Source organism: Rhincodon typus, chromosome 12 (assembly GCF_021869965.1).
Source record: "Rhincodon typus isolate 14 chromosome 12, sRhiTyp1.1, whole genome shotgun sequence".
Lineage (NCBI taxonomy): Eukaryota > Metazoa > Chordata > Chondrichthyes > Orectolobiformes > Rhincodontidae > Rhincodon > Rhincodon typus.
In genome coordinates, this window is record NC_063343.1 from 46621462 (window position 1) to 46640063 (window position 18602).

The 18602-nt window shown below is 38.6% G+C and overlaps 1 protein-coding gene across 1 annotated transcript in view; it reads left to right on the plus strand.

Moving 5' to 3' along the window:
• The window catches only part of LOC109927336 (follistatin-related protein 5-like), a 499489-nt gene extending 497051 nt beyond the window's left edge, over positions 1 to 2438 (plus strand). Inside the window, exon 14 of the mRNA XM_048603747.1 lies at positions 1410 to 2438. Within this exon, the coding sequence (XP_048459704.1) occupies positions 1410 to 2109 (700 nt within the window). The 3' untranslated portion in view covers positions 2110 to 2438. The remainder of the gene's footprint in view (positions 1 to 1409) is intronic.
• The last annotated feature ends 16164 nt before the right edge of the window (positions 2439 to 18602 follow it).

The following is an 18602-nucleotide window of genomic DNA, read 5'->3' on the forward strand; positions in this document are numbered from 1 at the left end:
GCTATTCCTTCACTGTCGCTGGGTCAAAATCCTGGAATCCCCTCGCTGAGGGCATTGTGGATCAATCTACACAATGTGGACTCCAGATTCAAGAAGGCAACTCATCACCACCTTCAAGGGCAAGTAGAAATGGGCAATAAATGCTGGCCAGCTAACGATGCCCACTTCCCATGAGTAAATGAATAATTCCTCATTTTAATCACTGCACCATTAATGGTTTCAGTTGCCTAGCTCCCAATATTTGGAATTCTATCTCTACACTTCTCTGCCTCTTTCCCTTGGTTTCTTCCTTTAACATTCCTTAAAACCTATCTCTTTGACAAAGCTTTTGGTCATCAGCCCTAATATTTCTTTAAGTGCTTCAGTGTTATATATTGTTTCATATTGCCCCCGAGAAGCACCTTAGGATGTCTTTGCTACATGAAAGGAACTGTTTAGGTACAAATTATTGCTATTCTTGAGGAGAAATTTCTTCACCCAGAGAATGATGACCCTGTGGAATTCCCTGCCACAGGAAACTGGTGATGCCAAAACATTGAAAAGAGGTAAACATAGATTTTAGAACTAAAGGGATCAAAGGCTATGTGGAGAAAGCAGGAACAGGATACTGAATTGAATGATCAGCCATAATCATATTGCATGGCAAAGCTTTCAAAGGGCTGAATGGCCTATTCCTGTTCCTCTATGTTTCAAATATGAGAAGTTGGTGAAAGCAGATTCCATAAATAATTTCTTAATTGAGCACGAAAAACCGACTGGGTTATGGATTAAAGTGGCGATGTTGACTAAGCATGACTAATCTTTCAAAGAGCATGTTGAAATAAGATGAGCCTCGTGGCCTCCTTTTGTGTTTTATGTTTTAATTATTCTATGATTCTATGATTTTGCTATTTAAAAATCTCTCAGTTAAGCCTAATATCAGACAGCAGTTATTTTAGAACGCAAGGAAGAACCTGTAAGACAACCAATTAAATATGATTTTATCAAAGAAATAGCATTTTACCAACTATATCACTTCATGTTCGGATCCTTGTTTTTTAATTGATGTGTCTCCTTTCTGACTGCAGCCTAACTGAGCAGTAATAAATGAAAACCCTAATGATAATTCTTATCCATATTAGATTGCAATCTTAAGCTATAATTGTTGTTGATAGTAGGGATGCTAATTCATGAGGATGGAATGTGGGGAAACAGCAGTTTCTCTTGCCCAGAGAACCTTAGCCGTGGTGAAGAGCCATGGAAACTACAGAAGAGTTATATTTTTACAGGATTTTCCTTGGCTCTGTTACCATAGTGACAGCTAATTAACATAAATAAAGAAATTCAGCCCTCCATATATTTATTTTCTCACTCTTTTCTACTAAATGTTTAATTCTTGATTCAATTTGTGTTTTGATTTTCTATTTTAGATTTGGATTTATTCTTCACAAATCAGAAGCTGTACTTCACAAAATCGATCTAGAGACTATGGCCTACATTAAAACAATCAGCTTGAAAAACTACAGCTGCATTCCACAAGCAATGGCCTACACTCACCTGGGTGGCTATTATTTTATTACTTGTTTGGCAAATGGCTCAACTTCTCAGCCACAGATCATCTTAGACAGTGTTACTGATTCTCTAATCGGATACAATGATGAAGTGTCAGGTAGTCCATACATCTCCCCTGATGGGCACTACCTTGTCAGCACAGATGATGACAAGGGGTTGATTAGAGTCCAGTCTATTAGCTATCGGGGTGAGATCAAGTCTACATTTAATATTACTACCAATCTACACATTGTTGATGTGATCTTTCAGCCATCCTTCACAGAAGCCAACCAATATTACATCTATGCTAGTTCTCGTCTCCAAACAGATCTGCTATTCCTGGAGCTCTCCACAGGCCATGTTAACATCATTAGGGGCGTAAAGGATCCCATCGAACAGAATGACTGGCTGTGGAATAACAACAACAGGGTAGTAGTAGGCAGTGGCCTATTTGGACAGCACCTTGTTACCCCATCAAAGGATTCCCTGTTCATCATAGGTGCAAGACAAAACAAATTGAACTGTGAGATATCCAACATTATACGAGGCAACACGATTGTGTGGGTTGGGGAAGCATGAGAGGCTACAGAGTGGAGCTTATATCCATCCAATGACCTTCTACACTGCTTTTAAGACAACTGTACAGTTAACATCTGCATTTTTTTACACTGAAAAGCAATCTTAATGTACACAACTATGTTGCTGAACTTAACAGTGTTTTGAACATTATTAACGTGAGTGTTAGGATGCAACTCTTAGTTGAATGATAAATTAATCCGTTAAGTGTTAACCATTTTCGTTTTGTAAATCACTTAATGTCTATCCCATTTCTGCAAAAAAGATGTATATTTTCTATAACTTTTCACTGTGGACTACCATAAATGTGGAGTAAAAGACTAAATGAGCAACAAGGTATTTCTTTTCACAGTCTTTTTGCAGTCTAGAAACTAAAATTGTGGTTATTACAAACTTATTTTGAAATCAATCTCATTGTTCCACTCCTTTTAATTCAAGTGAAATTATCATACGACAGCCCTCAAAGGGTCACAAAGCAAAAAACAATAAAGGTTCAAGTTGATTGGAATTATTCAGTTAATTGTTGTTTAAATAGTTGGCTTTACCCCACTAATCCTGTGACTCTTTTAATATATTTTATCAATGTAGATGGCATGATCTTCTACATTGTATAACTTTGCTTCTGTAGCTTTGTGCCATATGGTGATATACAGTCCTAAAATGACAGAGCTAGACACTAGTGTGGTGATAAATTCACACTATTGTCAATGCATTAATTAACACTTATGGTGTATGAGCATTGCTCAGTGCTGGATGAGTGGACTTACGTAAAATTTCCACAGTTTTTTAAACACAGATGTAATGATGACTGTGGTATCTGAAAGTACAATTCCAATTAGCAGAATGTTGAAATTGCCCTGAATTCAATTTAACATCCAGCTCACCTTAAAACATTAGTCGATCATCACTAAGCACATCTCCCCAGTGGCTTTGAAATGTCCCTTCGCAACTGATCAGGCAACTTTTTCCCCGATTAAAAGATATTGAATACCTTTTTATCATATCTAAAGAAACCACTGACTTTTTCCTTGCCTACCCTGCTCCAAGAAAATGCAATTTGAAAACTTATCTTTTCACCAAGTCTAATAACTACCCAAGGGAAACAAAAGTGAACATTTCAACCGAAGGGCAATGGAATTCTGCAGGGTTCCTTAAAGCTTAAGTACATTCTTTGTTTTCCAGAAGTAAAATTCTTTTAATGCTGTATGTGGCGCTGTTTCATGGAACTATGGGTCTCCCCATTTCATTTGTTAGTACAATCTCAGAATGAACAGTTGGAATACACCTGATTTAATAAACATGCAACTGAAAGATAAAGTTTATACAGAAACTGACTAGAAATGAGTTTTTCTGCTTTATTAGCATATTATAACAAAGGTCAAACATATAATTGAAAATACTGTATGGTATAACCCAATAATTTAGGACTTTTTTTTTCATTTTTGTTCTCATAAGTACGATTACCAAAGTTTTTTAGATAGTAACCACAAAACCTCGACAATTAAGTTATGTGGCTTTATGACATTGTTATGAATTACATTAATATTTTGTGCATTTACAAAACCAAAATAACATCATACAAGGTAGATCTAAGATCGTAATGATTCCCAACTGAAATATTTGTCGCCACACCTTTTCCATTATCAGTCAATCACCACTGTCTGGCTTTGAACAATTTTAGCTCTTTAACACAGTACTGAGGATTAAAGTGTAAGCTGAAGCTCAGTATTTGAGAAGTACAGTAAAGATGGATGAGAGTTTCCCAGAGCTGACTATTACAAATATTGATTGAGAATGTGCAGTGAACAAATATAATGATCCAAACATCCACAAACAGTTTGGGAACCATTAAAGTAAGCAAATGCCACATGTGAAAAACAACAGTATAAACTGCATTGTCAGTTTAGTTGTAGGGGTGGGACTTGGGATTTCAACTGCACAACGTGAAAAGCAAATATCAACAAGCACGTAGTGATCTTTTACTGACCAATAAAAATCACAAGAGGATAAATGGAACTTTCATCCTTTTATATTTGTCTAATTCTCTGCTCTGTGAATTATGTTTCCCCCTTCCTCCTCCTCCTACATCAAAGTCTTCCTGCCAAAGGGACAAGACAGAAAAGCTCGCAATGAGAGCTCTCTTTATTCCTCTTGGGAATTAGCCAGCATCAGCTCAGTGTTTCCTGCACACTGAGAAATTTGTTAGATGGGCAAATTCTTGATTCAAGCTGGAATAAAATGACCAATAAACAGGTAAACCTTCTCCATTGCAGTGTGGGAACAGAATACATTCAGAAGAACCATGTACCACTTAAGACATACAAAGGTGACTCAGTTAAAGATTTTGACATGAAAAATGTTAGTCCACAGCATGGAACCAAACATTCCAACACCATTTTTCAAGGGCAATTTTTAAGATGTGATAGACTCATAGATGTATACAATACAGAAGAAGGAATTTGACCCATCATGTCTACACTGGTCAGCAAAGATCTGACTATGCTAATTCCATTTTCCAGTTCTTGGCCCATAGATCTGGAGGTTATGTCAGCGCAAGTGAATATCTAAATACTGCTTAAATGTTACAAGAGTTTCTGACTTAACTATCCTTTCAGGAAGTGAATCCCAAACACCCAACACCCTGCAGGTGACAATATTCTCCTCAACTGTCCTCTTAGCCTTATACCTCTTACCTAAAATCTATGTCCCCCTGTCATTAACTCTTCTACTAATTGAAAAAAGTGCCTTCTTAATTACCTTATCAATAGCTCTCAGACACCTTTATTAGGTCCCCTCTCGACCTCCAAAGAAAGCAACTGCAGCTTATTCAATCTTTCCTTAGAGCTCAGACCCTTGACTCTGGGCAGCATTCTGCTAAATCTTCTGTGCACCCTTTCTGGTGCATTCACATCCTTTCTATAATGTGATGACCAGACAGCACACAGTACTCCAATTGTGCTGAACTAGCATTTTATGCAATTCCACAATAGTCTTTTTGCTGTTGCATTCTATGCCTCAACTAATAAAGACAAATATCTCAGTAAGTCTTCTTAACCACCTTTTCCACCTGTTCTGCTACCTTCAGAGTTCTGTGAATATTCATGCTAAAGTCCCTCTGAACATTAGTATTTTTCAGGATCTGACCATTTATAGTGTAATCCCTTGCCATGCTAACCCTTCCTAAGAACATTACTTCACACTCATCTAGTGAGTTGCCACAGCTCTGCAGTTTGCAACAATCCCCCTCACTACTTACCACCATACTGATCATCATGTCACGTGCGAACATCCTGATCATTCACTCGACACTTAAATTTCAATTATTAATATTCACCACAACCCAGCAAGGGCACTGAGTCCGAACCCCACTGAACCCCAATGAAACTCACAATAAAATAATCATCCCTGCTTCCTGCCTCTCAGCCAATTTTGGATCTAATGTGTCACTTTGCCTTGGATCCCATGGGGTCTTATTTTCTTGACCAATCTGCCATTAGGAACTTATCAAAAGCCTTGCTAAAGTCCCTGTAGACCACAGCAGCCCTGGTTACCCCCTCAAGACAACTGCGCAAATTTGTCAAACACAACCTCCTCATAACAAATTCTTGCTGCCTATCCCTAATAAATTCATGTCTCTCCAAGTGGAGATATATTCTATCCCTCAGAGTTCTTTCTAATAACTTCCCATCACTGAGATTGGACTGACTGGCTTGTAATTTCCTCCCTTTTTGTTAATAATGGGACAATGTTGGTTATTCTCCAGTCGTCTGATACCTCACTTGTGACCAAAGAGGATCTGGAAGTTATTGCCAAGATCTCTGCTATTGCCTGCCTTGCCTCCATTAGCCCGGGGTACATCTCCTCCATGCCTGCAGAGTTATCCACTGCTAAACCTACTGGTATCTCCTCTCTCTTTATGTTTATTCCTTCTAACATTGCACAGTCATCCATCTGATGCCTACACCTACAGCATACTTTTTCATTATGAAGACTGATGCAAACTGTTCATTGAGGACTCTGTACACATTTTTGGGTCCACACACATTAACTCTATAGGCCATAATGAACCCTAGTCATTGCCTAGTTATTCACTTGCTCTTTATATATTTTTTAAAAACAACTTTGTGTTTTCCTTTGTTCAACTTGCACTCTTTCAGCTTTCATAATTTTCTTTTTAAGACTCTCCCCCGCCCCATTTTTATACTCCTCTGGGGACTCTGCCACAGTGAACTCTTAATATCTGGCATAAAGTTCTATTTATTTTTACTGCTACCTTTATGTCCTTTGATAGGTTATCAGGTCTTGGTGTCATCCTTTCTACAGGAACTTATTTCCCCTCGACTCTCACTAGTTCCACGTTAAATGTCTATGACATTTTTAGCTTCAAGTAGCTACTTCCAGGCCACTTGGGCCAAATGTACCTTATCCTAGTAAATTAACCTCTCCTCAGTTTAGAACTTTTATTCCTGGCCTATCCTTATCCTTTTTCATAACTATCCTAAATTTAACCGAGTTATGGTCATTATCTCCAAAATGTCTACCCACTGATATAGCTGCCCAGCCTCATTTCTGAATATTAGATCCAAAACTGCCCCATTCCTTGTTGGGCTTTCTATGTACTGGCTAAAAAAGATTTCTTGGATATGATTTAAGAATTTTGCTGCCTCCATACTGTGATGTAAGGTGTATGATTTATATATATATTAGTATAATTTATTTTTGTGTGTGGATTTGAGCTAGTGGCATGTGGGTTTTGGTCTGTGTGTCTGAAGGGAGCTTAAGGATTAACTTGTAAGTATTTCTGTATCCATGGTGATTTTTTAAAGGTCAGTCTGAGAGAGATAGTTTTTGAAGGCAAATTGGAAATTGTTTACATTAGAAGTGTAGCATGGAAAGAAAGCTTTTGCGTTTCAGTTTGGCAGTTTTGCAGAAGTCTCGGCTGAAGTTGGATGTGTAAAACAGTTGCTTCTCATGAAAGGAAATGGCTTAGAACTGTTTAGAAATAGATTACCTTCAGTGTATGCAGTTTAATTTGAAAGCTTGGTTTCAATCCTAAAAGAGTTATTTGAACCTGAGAGAGTCTAAGCTTAGTTGTTTGAACTCTGCAGGAAGGGCCTATCAGGTTCTCAAGATGGGGAATTGAAACTAATTAAGTTAATCCCTATAGATGCAAAAGAGAGGGGATATCTCTCGGATGTGAATCCTGAGGTTTTGTGGAGATTAATGAAATTGTATTTTACAGTGTATTTTTACGTCTTTAAACTGTGTTATATGTGAATAGTTTGTTTCTTTTTTCTATTTTATCTTACTTTCTTTCACGGAATAAACTTCTGTTTTATTGTTAAAACCAAATCTGCAGCATTGTGTGTTTGTATTTCTGTGAAAAACTACCTCAGTAAAACCAAAACAAATGAAATAAGATTTATCAAGCCAGATTTCAGTCCAGGATCAGACTTGTCCAATGATAACATCAGCTCTGATCCTGATACTACCTTCCACACTAAAACTTATCCCAGTTAATATATGGATAGTTAAAATCCCTTACTGTCACTGCCATACTGTTACTACTCTTCTGTGAAATTTGATTACAAATTTGATGCTCTATCACTCCCTGACTGTTTGAGGACCTATAGTACATGCTCAACAATATTTTCCCCTTTTGTGTTTCTTTTACTGCTACTCAAATGACCTTATTTAATGAACTGACCAACTTGTACTGGGTCCACCTCCTCCAGAAATGGTCCCAATGCCATAGGAATTTAAAGACCTCTCTCCTGCGTTATCATTCTCCAGCCTCACATTCATCTGCTCTGTCCATCTTTTTATATAGTCATTACTGTGTTGCTCCAGGAGTAATTCAAAGATTATCTCCTTTGAAGTCCTGTTCTTCAATTTCCTGCCTAAGTCCCTAAAGTCTGCTTGTGGAACCTCATTTCTCCTTCTTCCTATGTTGTTGGTCCCCATATGAACAATGACCTCTGGCTGTCTACCTGCTACTTCAAAATACCCTGATGTCATTCCTTATGATATGCGTGACCCTGGCACCCAAGAGACAACATACCATCTGGAGTCACATCTATGGCTGCAAAAGCCTCACTTCTCCCTCACTGAAGAAATCCCTTCCATATTTTTTTTCTACCCCTCTCCCAGAGCATCTAGACCACCCACAGTGCTACGGCCTTGCCTCTGTCTGGCCTCTACGGAGGGACCATCACTCTCACCAGTTTCCAAAACAATTTGCAAGCAAGACTCTCATGTGGGATTCCTTCACTACCTGCCTGGTTCCCTTCTTCTGTCTGGCAGTCTGCCATTCCCTCATAGCCTACAGTTCTTTGAGCTGTAGGGTGACCATATCCTGATATGTGCTATCCGCAAACCTCTCAGCGTCATGAATGCATCATGGCGTCCTCAGCTGCTGCTCCCCCTACAGAGCAGTAGAGTAACTGCAGTCAGAGGTACCTTCTGCACACGTGGTCATCCAGACGCCAGGAGAGTCTAGGATTTCCCACATCGTGCAAGACATGCCAATGATTTGCCTGAGCTCCCCAGACATAATTTAACTGAATAGAAAGTGGACAGTTGCATCTATTTTACTGTTATCCTACTTAAATGTAAACTAGAAATATATTGTCTCTGTTCAACAAAGAAACAGAACCCATTAACAGTTCAAATGAAGAAATGTGGTTTTGACATGGTTTAAGTCAATTTCCAGTCACAGAAGACAAGAGAGAAATACCCACCAAAAATCTGCTTGCTTCCTGCAATCTCACACTTTGTTTTTGTTGAAGCAGCTGCCCCATTCATCTGTCCATTTCTAGGAGCTCTCTGCATTCACTGCTTCTTTTAACATCACTGTATCCACTCCCAAGTCTTACACTGGTCTCCTGCAGGTCAGTCAAGCTCTGGGACTCTGCTCTCACTGCTCCTTTTAATGCCACTTCCATCATTCCCACTTCCTAATTGCTTCTCCATGGGTCTGTCTGCTTCTGGTTGGGTCTCCACTCTCACTGCTCCTTTTAACCTCGCTACCAGCCCTCCTGAATCCCACACAGGTCCATCACCAGTCATTCTTCTTCTATCCCACTATTACCATCCATGTTTGGGTGCAAACATTTTGAGCAAATTCACTCAAAAGCATAAGCTATTTGCAGTAAATTAGCCCAACATCTGATAGGCAAGCAGTTCTCTTTCTCTCTCCCCTGTCCTAATATTTCGATCAGCAATAAACTTGCTAAAGATTACCAGTATGTTCTAGTTGTATTGGCATGATCAAAACTAACTATCTAATTCCGAACAGAACAGAGATAAAACCTAAAAAATTCGGTACTGTTTGGTTTCAGCACTAAGATGATGCATTTACCCATAAGCCATTATAGGAGGAAAGGACAACTGTAATTGGTAGCAATTCCAGGACTTAAATTGCTATTTCCAGAAAATTAAATGAAATTTTCTTACCACAGTCTTTTTCTCTAAATTAAACTTATTCAGCCTAATAGAAGATATGACTGCAATTCATTCTACTTGTATTTGTGCTTGTGTTGTTTTCTGCTCTGTTCTTGCTCATTTTGACACAAACAGACACCAATGTTGAATTGTGAAGTGGTGCCTACCACGTTATTTCCACCATCAAGATAACTCACCAGATCAACTGCCAATCAGCTGTTAAGAGCTAACAGGGGAATGAGATACCCTGCCCTATCACAAGCCTTGAAACTGCAATCCAGGTTACCTCAAGCTGCTGGCTAATCAAAAGCCTCTTCCATGCGGAATCTAGCGGGTCATTCTTATCTCATTGTGGAGTGGAGCTGCAAAGAGAGGGGATCAGGCTTCAGAGGCAAGGGCAGCAGGGTGGCTTTGAGAGGCCACCTCATTTCCCTGCACCTCCCCCACCCCCACCACACCCCTGTACCTCTCAATCTGTCCTCCTGATTGTCTCAAGATTGTGGTAGTAACTAACTCACAGGTAGGTCACCATGCTTTCACAATTGGGAAACGAGCACCTTTCTCGCCCACTGGGATCACCACAGGTCATTTAAGTGTCTTTTCTTGATTATTAATTGATTACTTGTTTGCATGTTGAAATTTCCCAGTTCCCAAGAATAAAATAAATAACTGAGAATGCTGGAAATCCTGAACAAAAACTGAAAGTGGGGCTGGAGAAACTTAGCAGGTTTGGCAGCATCTATAAAGAGAACGAGTAAACATTTCAAGTACAGGGTCACTCCTTGGCAAAGTTTTTTAAGTACGACTATCTATCTCCGTTTACTGAAAATGATCCTTATGACCAGTGAAAGAATTAAGTTACAATGTGGAACTGGATTACTTCTTTACCAAAAATAATTCTTTACCAAAACTAAAACAAAGTGCCATAGTGCTTCTGTTACCATACAAGGTAAGAAGGAATGTTTCTTTTCCAAATTAGAGCTTGATTTAAAGTATGGACAGATTGTTAACTTGCACAGACAGAATTTATCAAAAAGATGATTTATTGACTGCTTATGAGGCATGGTCAGATTTTGATAAATTTAGAAAGGCTGAGGATAGTACCATGGAAGAATACGTAATGGAATTCAGTAGATTGTATGCAAGACTTATTTAAGTCATTGGACCTTGCCAAAGTTGTTTTTATCAGAGTTAAATTTGTGGATAAGCATACACTGCTAGGACAAATGTCAAAAAATCCAAAAACATCCACAGGAAAAATTTTTGCCCAGCAGCTTTCATAGCACAAAGAGGACAATCACAGTGATACAACAAAAAATGAGGGACGCAATGATAAATTATTGAGACCATCTAGATACAGATCACAAGTGATAAGGCGAAGTAAGAATTGTAATTAGCAGAAATCAGGATAGAAGTTCTGTTGATAATTTTGAGAAACAAAATGAATTTTGAATTTATAACAAGGTAATGAACTCCAGAAATACTCAGATTGTAGTCATTCAATGTTTCAGAATCAATTCAAAATATCATTATGCTATGAATTATCCCAATCGGTATAATAAAATATTATTCAAAACTAAACATGAAGCATAAGGTTTAGAGGAAGAAGATGGAGATACAGATCAAGGAGAGGACATTGTATTGGACGCATGAACTTTCAACCCAGTCATAAATGTGTCAGTGGCAGAGTCTTTTAGTTGTGCGGTATTGTACGGTGGATGGATGTCTACAGTGTTTCTAATAGACTGGCTAAGTGTTACCTGGACTCTCTGAGTGATAAAGATCAGGAGAAAGTTAAGGAATTTGAGAGTTCCAGTTTCAGATTTGAAGATGATAACACTGTAAAATGTTTGGAAAAAGTGTTCATTCCTTTGTAAAATGTTGAATCGATCACTTTACTAGCACAAATGTAGTGTATAGTGAAATACCATTGTTATTAAGTAGGCCTTTGATGAAAAAAGCACAGATGACATAAAATATGGAAAATGACAGATCTGAAAAATCTGTAAATTTGCACTTTTTGCAATCAGAATACTTTGTATTCCATTAATGGAGCATAACCTCTGCTAAACAAATCAAGAAGTATTATTGACATCAAGATGTAGAAATTTAGAAGATAAAAAAAAATCAGTTGTATTCAAAGTTTTAGGCATTTGCCCATCCATCCTCTCAAAGGTTAACTATTTTTTGTAAAGGATGCAAGAATAAGGTCATAGAAGGAAGAAGTGATATATTTGAAATTTGCAAGAAATATTGAAAAACATCGTCACAGCCGATGGTACGTCTGCCCCTAGCAAGAAATTTCAATGAGATGGTGGCAATGGATTTAAAGATATAAGATTAAGAAAAAAAATTTTTTTTTTACATTTAGATTTAGCAGCAGGTTTTGTTAGTGAACAATAATACATACTAAAGATTAGAAAATAATTGTGAATAAGCAAATGGGTGAGTGGATAGGAACCAGACTTGAACACCAACAAAGTTCTCATTGATAATAGGGAGGGGATAAGTTTGCTAATGATGAATATAGAAAAATAAGTGCAAATAAAAATATAATGGTTATGAATATGGCAGAAAAAAAGCCCTTTTAACAATGGGGTATGTGAATGGAACCATGCAGGAATAAACAAAACAATTCATCAAAGTTTAGCAGATCAATTAAGTCATAAGGTATCATTTGCACTAATGTGGGCTGTACATGCAGATAGTGGGAGGACATAGTTCACATTACTTAGATTGTGTTAGTTAGTTAGTTAATTTAGAATCCTGAAGTTCCATCAGTAATAAGCAATAAGCCCCCAGTTTGGTAAAGGGCTACAACCAGTTATACATTTTTAAGCATTTGAATGCACTGCATGTAGGCAGAAAGGTTTTCATTGAAATCAATTCAAATACAATTTTAAATTATTAGAATTGTGTACAGCTATGAAAGCTCCCAAGGTAGAAAAGAATACTTGGGCCAACAACACTCTACAAAATTTAAAATGGAGCATTATATTTTAAAGTTTCCATCAATGGGAGCTGCCAGGAACATGAAACTTCTTGTTTTTCAGCCATGGTTCTTTTACAAATTCTCAATTGTTGGAGGAATTATACATTTTCTTCTGTAAAGGGAAGGTAAATGTTGCCTTTTAGCTTGGGAAACTAAAAAGATTAGTAGAATAATAAAATGTATCAAAGCAGCTGAAACTCTTACTGTAAGTAAGGTGGCAGGTATGATGTTTCTCTTAGTGAAAATATTGGAAAAAGTTCTAAAAACAGACTCAGTAGCAATACGCATTGAGCGCTAAATCAGTAACACCTCACCATAGGATAAGATACACAATGAATTGTGTGAATGAAAGCATACCGATGATCAATATTGTTATGTAAAACAGGTACTGGGGAACGGAGAAATCTCTGAATGGAAATAGGTGAATAACAACAGTCAGTGATCTGATTGTTTTACAAAGAAAGGGGCAAGTTATAAAAAAAACTGTTGGATGGACTGAAAAAGGACACTTGAAACTTTGGAGAAGTGCAACAGGTCTGGTAGCATCTGTGGAGCGAAAGCAGAGTCAAACTTTTCTGATAACCACTGATACAGAAGGTTTCTCAACACCTTTGAATTTCTGAATTTGTCTGTAGACTTTCAGCATTGCAACACAGTGGTGTATGAGTCATCCTTAACCCATCAAGCCATTTATTAACCGCAAAACTCACTATCAGAGAACTACTACGAAAACATAAAATATATTGAATATCAGGAATTTCAAAACCACTAAGCCTGGCCACATTTACAAATATCATAAGAAGAAATTATAGTAAGACTCAGATGATCTGGCATTCTAATACGTTTAACAGGAACATTTACCTGAAAATTAAATGGATTCTGGAAAATAATAAATGCATACGCACAGTCTCTGTGGTTTTTATGCATGGAAGGAAATGTAGGATTGAGCAAAAATCCCAACCATTTTAAATATTGGACCAAAACCTTGGACTTGTAACAAAATGCTGGACTTTTGACGGAACTTTTAAAGTTAAAAAAAGGCAGTTGGTCGATGCTCTGGGAAATACACAGTCACAGGGACAGCTGCCTAGAACCATTGTTCAGTTAGAAAATTCAATTCACACCTCAACCCTAAAATAACAATGAACAAGACCTAAAACAACTTAATCCAGACACCACGGAGCCTTTACAGATAACAAGACATCCAACTTTCAATTAATATTCATTCATAGAAATACTGGACATTCCACCGAATCGAAATACATTTACACCTACTCTAAACTATAAGGGAGGCAATTCGCCTCAAAAGGGGCTAACAGTAACACAATTGAAAAGCAGATTTTGGTGCCAAGACAAGAGACCTGCAATTTCATATAACTGCAGGCCTAGATCTCACCTGAAAAAAAGAGAAAAGGAGAGAAGAAAGAAGTGATCCACCTGAAGAGCTACTCCCCACAGCTACCAACAGGAGAAGGACTCCAGAGAGCTCCTGCACTGAGAAAGACTCCTACAGCCATCTCCAACCACCAGCGACTGACCATGACCTACAGACCAAACAACCAACGACCTCTGAGAACCACTGACCTGATCGACACCACAAGGCCTTAGATATATCCTGAGGTGAAAACCCGCTCACAAAACCCACTAAAAAGTCAGAAAACCAAAGTACTCGCCCAATATTCATTTCTGAAGAAGGGTCCAGACCCAAAATGTCAACTTTCCTGCTCCTCTGATGCTGCTTGGTCTGCTGTGTTCATCCAGCTCTACAGCTTGTTATCTCAATACATCCACAACATGTCTTACCGCATCAGTGGACTCAACCCAGACTGAAGGCCTGCACCGTCCGACATCTTCAATGAAGCACTGGCTACGGCAGGCAGGAATGGCCAGCTGTAATTCAAAACACATTTATCCCCAGTGGTGAGCTTATTTTCCTCGAAACCCAAAATATCCAACCTTGCTAGCAGGGAGGGAAAAGTAGGTGTGTCATAGTGCAGGGCACTATCTGGGTGCATCATGGCTTGGTATGGCAACTGCTCTGCCCAGGACTGTAAGAAACTGCAGAAAGTTGTGAACACAGCCTAGACCATCACACGAGGCAACGTTCCATCCAAGGACTTCATCTACACTTCTCGTCATGAAGTCTGATTAAAGTGTCTGTGCTTAAAACTGCTGTTCAGTTTATAATTGTGATTAGCCTGTTTTAAGTTATTAACTGATAGTGTCAGTTTCACCGTTTTGCATTTTTTTCATCTCTTGTAAATTATTCACCTTTGTATTATTTCCCTGTTTATTGCATTTGCCTTTTATTTCTCGTGATATACGCACCTTTGTATTTAATAAATCCTAAGATTATTTGCCCTGAAACTCCTGTCGACTGCCTTCTTCAATTCTCATTCCTAAATTAAGTCCAATATCAGAACCAGGGATCTGGGGGTGAGCAGTACAACAAAAAAAAAGCAGCAGTTTTACTGATCACAACCAGAATCCCTGCAGAAAAGTGTTAGTGTCCTTCGAAGGAGTACATGAAATAATGAATTTGGACAAATTTACACATATATATAAAATACCTGGCATGAGTTATCAAGTAAATTTTTTGAAAAAGAGTTAATCTAAGAGAAAAAAAAAAGAAAATTTGTTGCTGCCTAGAATAAAACAGAAATGTTTGACTTCTGTTTTAAGGATTTTATGAGAATATATTTGATTTGATTTGATTTGACTTGATTTGATTTGTCGTAGTCACATGTACCTAAGCACAGTGAAAAGTTTTGTTGTGCATGCAGTACAGGCAGATCATGACATTCAAGTTCATAAAGATCATAGGGTATTTAACAGAGCAAGGCAAACAAGGTTATGGCTGTAAAGGAGGTGCACAAAAGCAAGATCAACATTAAATTTGAAATTAGAGATGTCCATTCAGCAGTCTAATAACAGAAGGGAAGAAGCTGTTCTAGAACTGGTTGGTACATATGTTTAAGCTTCTGTATCTTTTAGCTGATGGAAAAGGTTGGAAGAGAGTATAACCAGGATATTGGGGGTTAGGGGGTGGTTCTTTGATGATGTTGGCTGCCTTTCTGCGGCAACGAGAAGCGTAGATGAAGCTCATGGATGGGAGGTTGACTCGCGTAATGGTCCAGACCATGTTCACAACTTTTTGCAGTTTCTTACAGTCCTGGGCAGAGCAGTTGCTGTACCAAGCCATGATGCACCCAGATAGAATGCTTTCTATGATGCACCTGTAAAAGTGGGTGGGTGTCCATATGGACAGGCTGAATTTCTTAAGCCTCCTGAGGAAGGAGAGGTCTTGTCGTGCTTTCTTGACCATTGCATCTACATGGGAGGTCCAGGGCAGACCGTTGGTTATCGTCACTCCTAGGAACTTGACACTCTCGACCCTCTCCACCTCAGCTCCATTGATGTAGATAGGAGTGTGTCCTCCTTCTTTCTTCCTGAAGTCAATGATCCATTCTTTAGTTTTGCTGACACTGAGGGAGAGATTGTTATCTTTGCACCATGACAAACATTCTATCTCCTTCCTGTATTCCGACTCATCATTGTTTGATATCTGACCTACAATAGTGATGTCATCAGCATAATGGCAGTAGTTGGCATTTGGGCAAAATTTGGCCACATAGTCGTGAGTGTACAGGGAGTATAATAGGGAGCCGAGTACACACCCTTGCGGCATGCTGGACTTGGGGATTGTTGTTGAGAACGTGCTGTTGTCTGTCTTCACTGATTGCAGTCTGTAGATCAGGAAGCTGAGAATTCAGTTGCAGAGAGTGAGGCTGAGATCATGATCACAGAGTTTTGAGATTAGTTTGGTTGGGATTATTGTGATAAAGGCAGAGCTTTCATCAATAAGTAGAAGCCTGACATAGGTATCCTTACTATCCAGATGTTCCAGGGATGAGTGTAGGGCTAGGGAAATGTCATCTGCTGAGGATCTGTTGTGCCGGTAGGCAAATTGCAAGGAATCAAGGCAGGCTGAGAGACTAGAGTTGATATATTTCATTGGATTGAAGATCTCACCAGAGTTCAGGAATGATACATGATAATGACTAGTTGAATTGCAAGTTTGGATAAGTGGAAATGATTAAGGGTGGAGAGTGGTGGCAGAAAAACAAAATTAGGATAATGGGTCCTAAAGGCAATTAAAGTTAACATGCCTTCCAGCGAAAGGGAAGTTTAGAAGCTTAGAAACCGACAGTTTGCTCTCAGCGATGTTTGTGTCCTTGACTTTCCTTTAAGAGAACTGAGTCTGAGCCACCACCTGAGGCATTGGAACCATATGTGGTGGGATAAGTAAAACTTTACAGATATTTTGATAAGATCATATAGGAGTAAAGAATTTGTGGCATGATATTGGGATACTGCATAAATGTGCAAGGATATTCTAAGACTTGTCTAAATAGACTGGTACAAATGATAGGAAATACTGCACTGAAAAACGGGTTTCAATTATGTACACCTACTTGACAAACAGCATGGCATGAAATGGTTAATGTGGCCAGAAAAGTGAGAAAACATCTTAATTTACAAAATGATGACACCTAGTTCCTAGAGAAACTGATTTTAAAACAATTTGGATGCAGTAATGATAGCAAAATTGCAAAAAAGGAGCAAGGAGAATGTAAATTTGAATAATCAAGGACTTTGGGATTGGAACACTTAAGTAAGAAGTATCTTCAAAATGAATACAGATGAAAGAAGGCTGGGGAACTTTAAGGCCTTGTATGATGTTAGTTTACCATTATTGAGTGAGGTGACCTGAGGATAGAAAACTGAAGGATAACAAACGTAATTAAGATTTGGGATGGATAGCAACAGGACCACAACCAAATATGATGGTGATGAAAGCTCATGCTAAAACAATCAATCATTTGATTGACAAGAAGTAAGAGGATATTGAAAAGAGACGAGGAGGTCAATTGAGTCATGTATACAGGCTATGAATTGTCAGCCAATTAAGGCACAACCACGACCAGAAGGGAAGGGACGGTGTATTAACTGTAGAACCGTCACAAAGAAAGGAGGCTTACACTGCTTCATCACACTCCCCAGTTCCTGCTTCACCCCCTCGCCTGCCAGTTACGTCCAACATTAATACTGGAAATGGCTCAAAGTTTCGACATACTCCACGACCACCACATGGACTTTGAGGAAGGAGAAACAGCCCCCATCCCACACTTTAGTTAGCAAGTGAGGAAAATTAGATAAAAACTTTGTCAGACAGTCAGGCTCAACCACTAGTTGCAAAATAAACTAGACATTCTTGAAGAGGATTTAGAACAGGAATTTCAGAAACAGAAATGGTAAAACAAAAAGATGAATGTTAAAATACACCTCTAGATAATACTACACATGGTAGTAGGAGTACAACTAGTCTTGGTTCTGACATGGGGAATAACGGGCAGCAGATTGGTAGGAAAGAACAATACTAAGAGTACAGCAGGAAGTGAACCTGTCCCTTGTCAGCCCTTATCAAAAGGCGGGATTATTAGGGCAAAAACAAAACAAAAGCTGTGAAGAATAAATTTAAATAAGGAGACTACTCTAATTCTGAAAGTTTAAAATAGCCACTTTACATGCATCCCCAGAAATAAACATTTCCCTCATTACTAACATGTTTTTTCTTGCCCCCCCCCCCCCCAACCTTTATAAATGCTAGGGCTGCTCAGGGTTCTTAGTTAACATAAAACACCTGCCCATGGATTTTAGTTGGCATAAAAATGGCCGAAGAAGATTGTTAGCTGAAGCAGTAATTTACACAGTTCAAATCATGGCCTTCATATTCATAGCAACCAGATGTGGCGAGTCTAGTTCAGTTTTGGCTCAACAGCAACCCCAAGAATGTTGCTGGTGGGGGATTCAGTGATGGTAACATCATTGAATGTCAAGGGATGGTGGTCAGATTGTCTCTTACTGGTGATTGTCATTGTCTGGCATTTGTGTGGCATGAACGTTACTTGCTACTTGTCACGGAAGCCTGGATATTGTCCAAATCTTGTTGCATTTAAACATGACAACAAGGTGCAGAGCTGGATGAGCACAGCAGGCC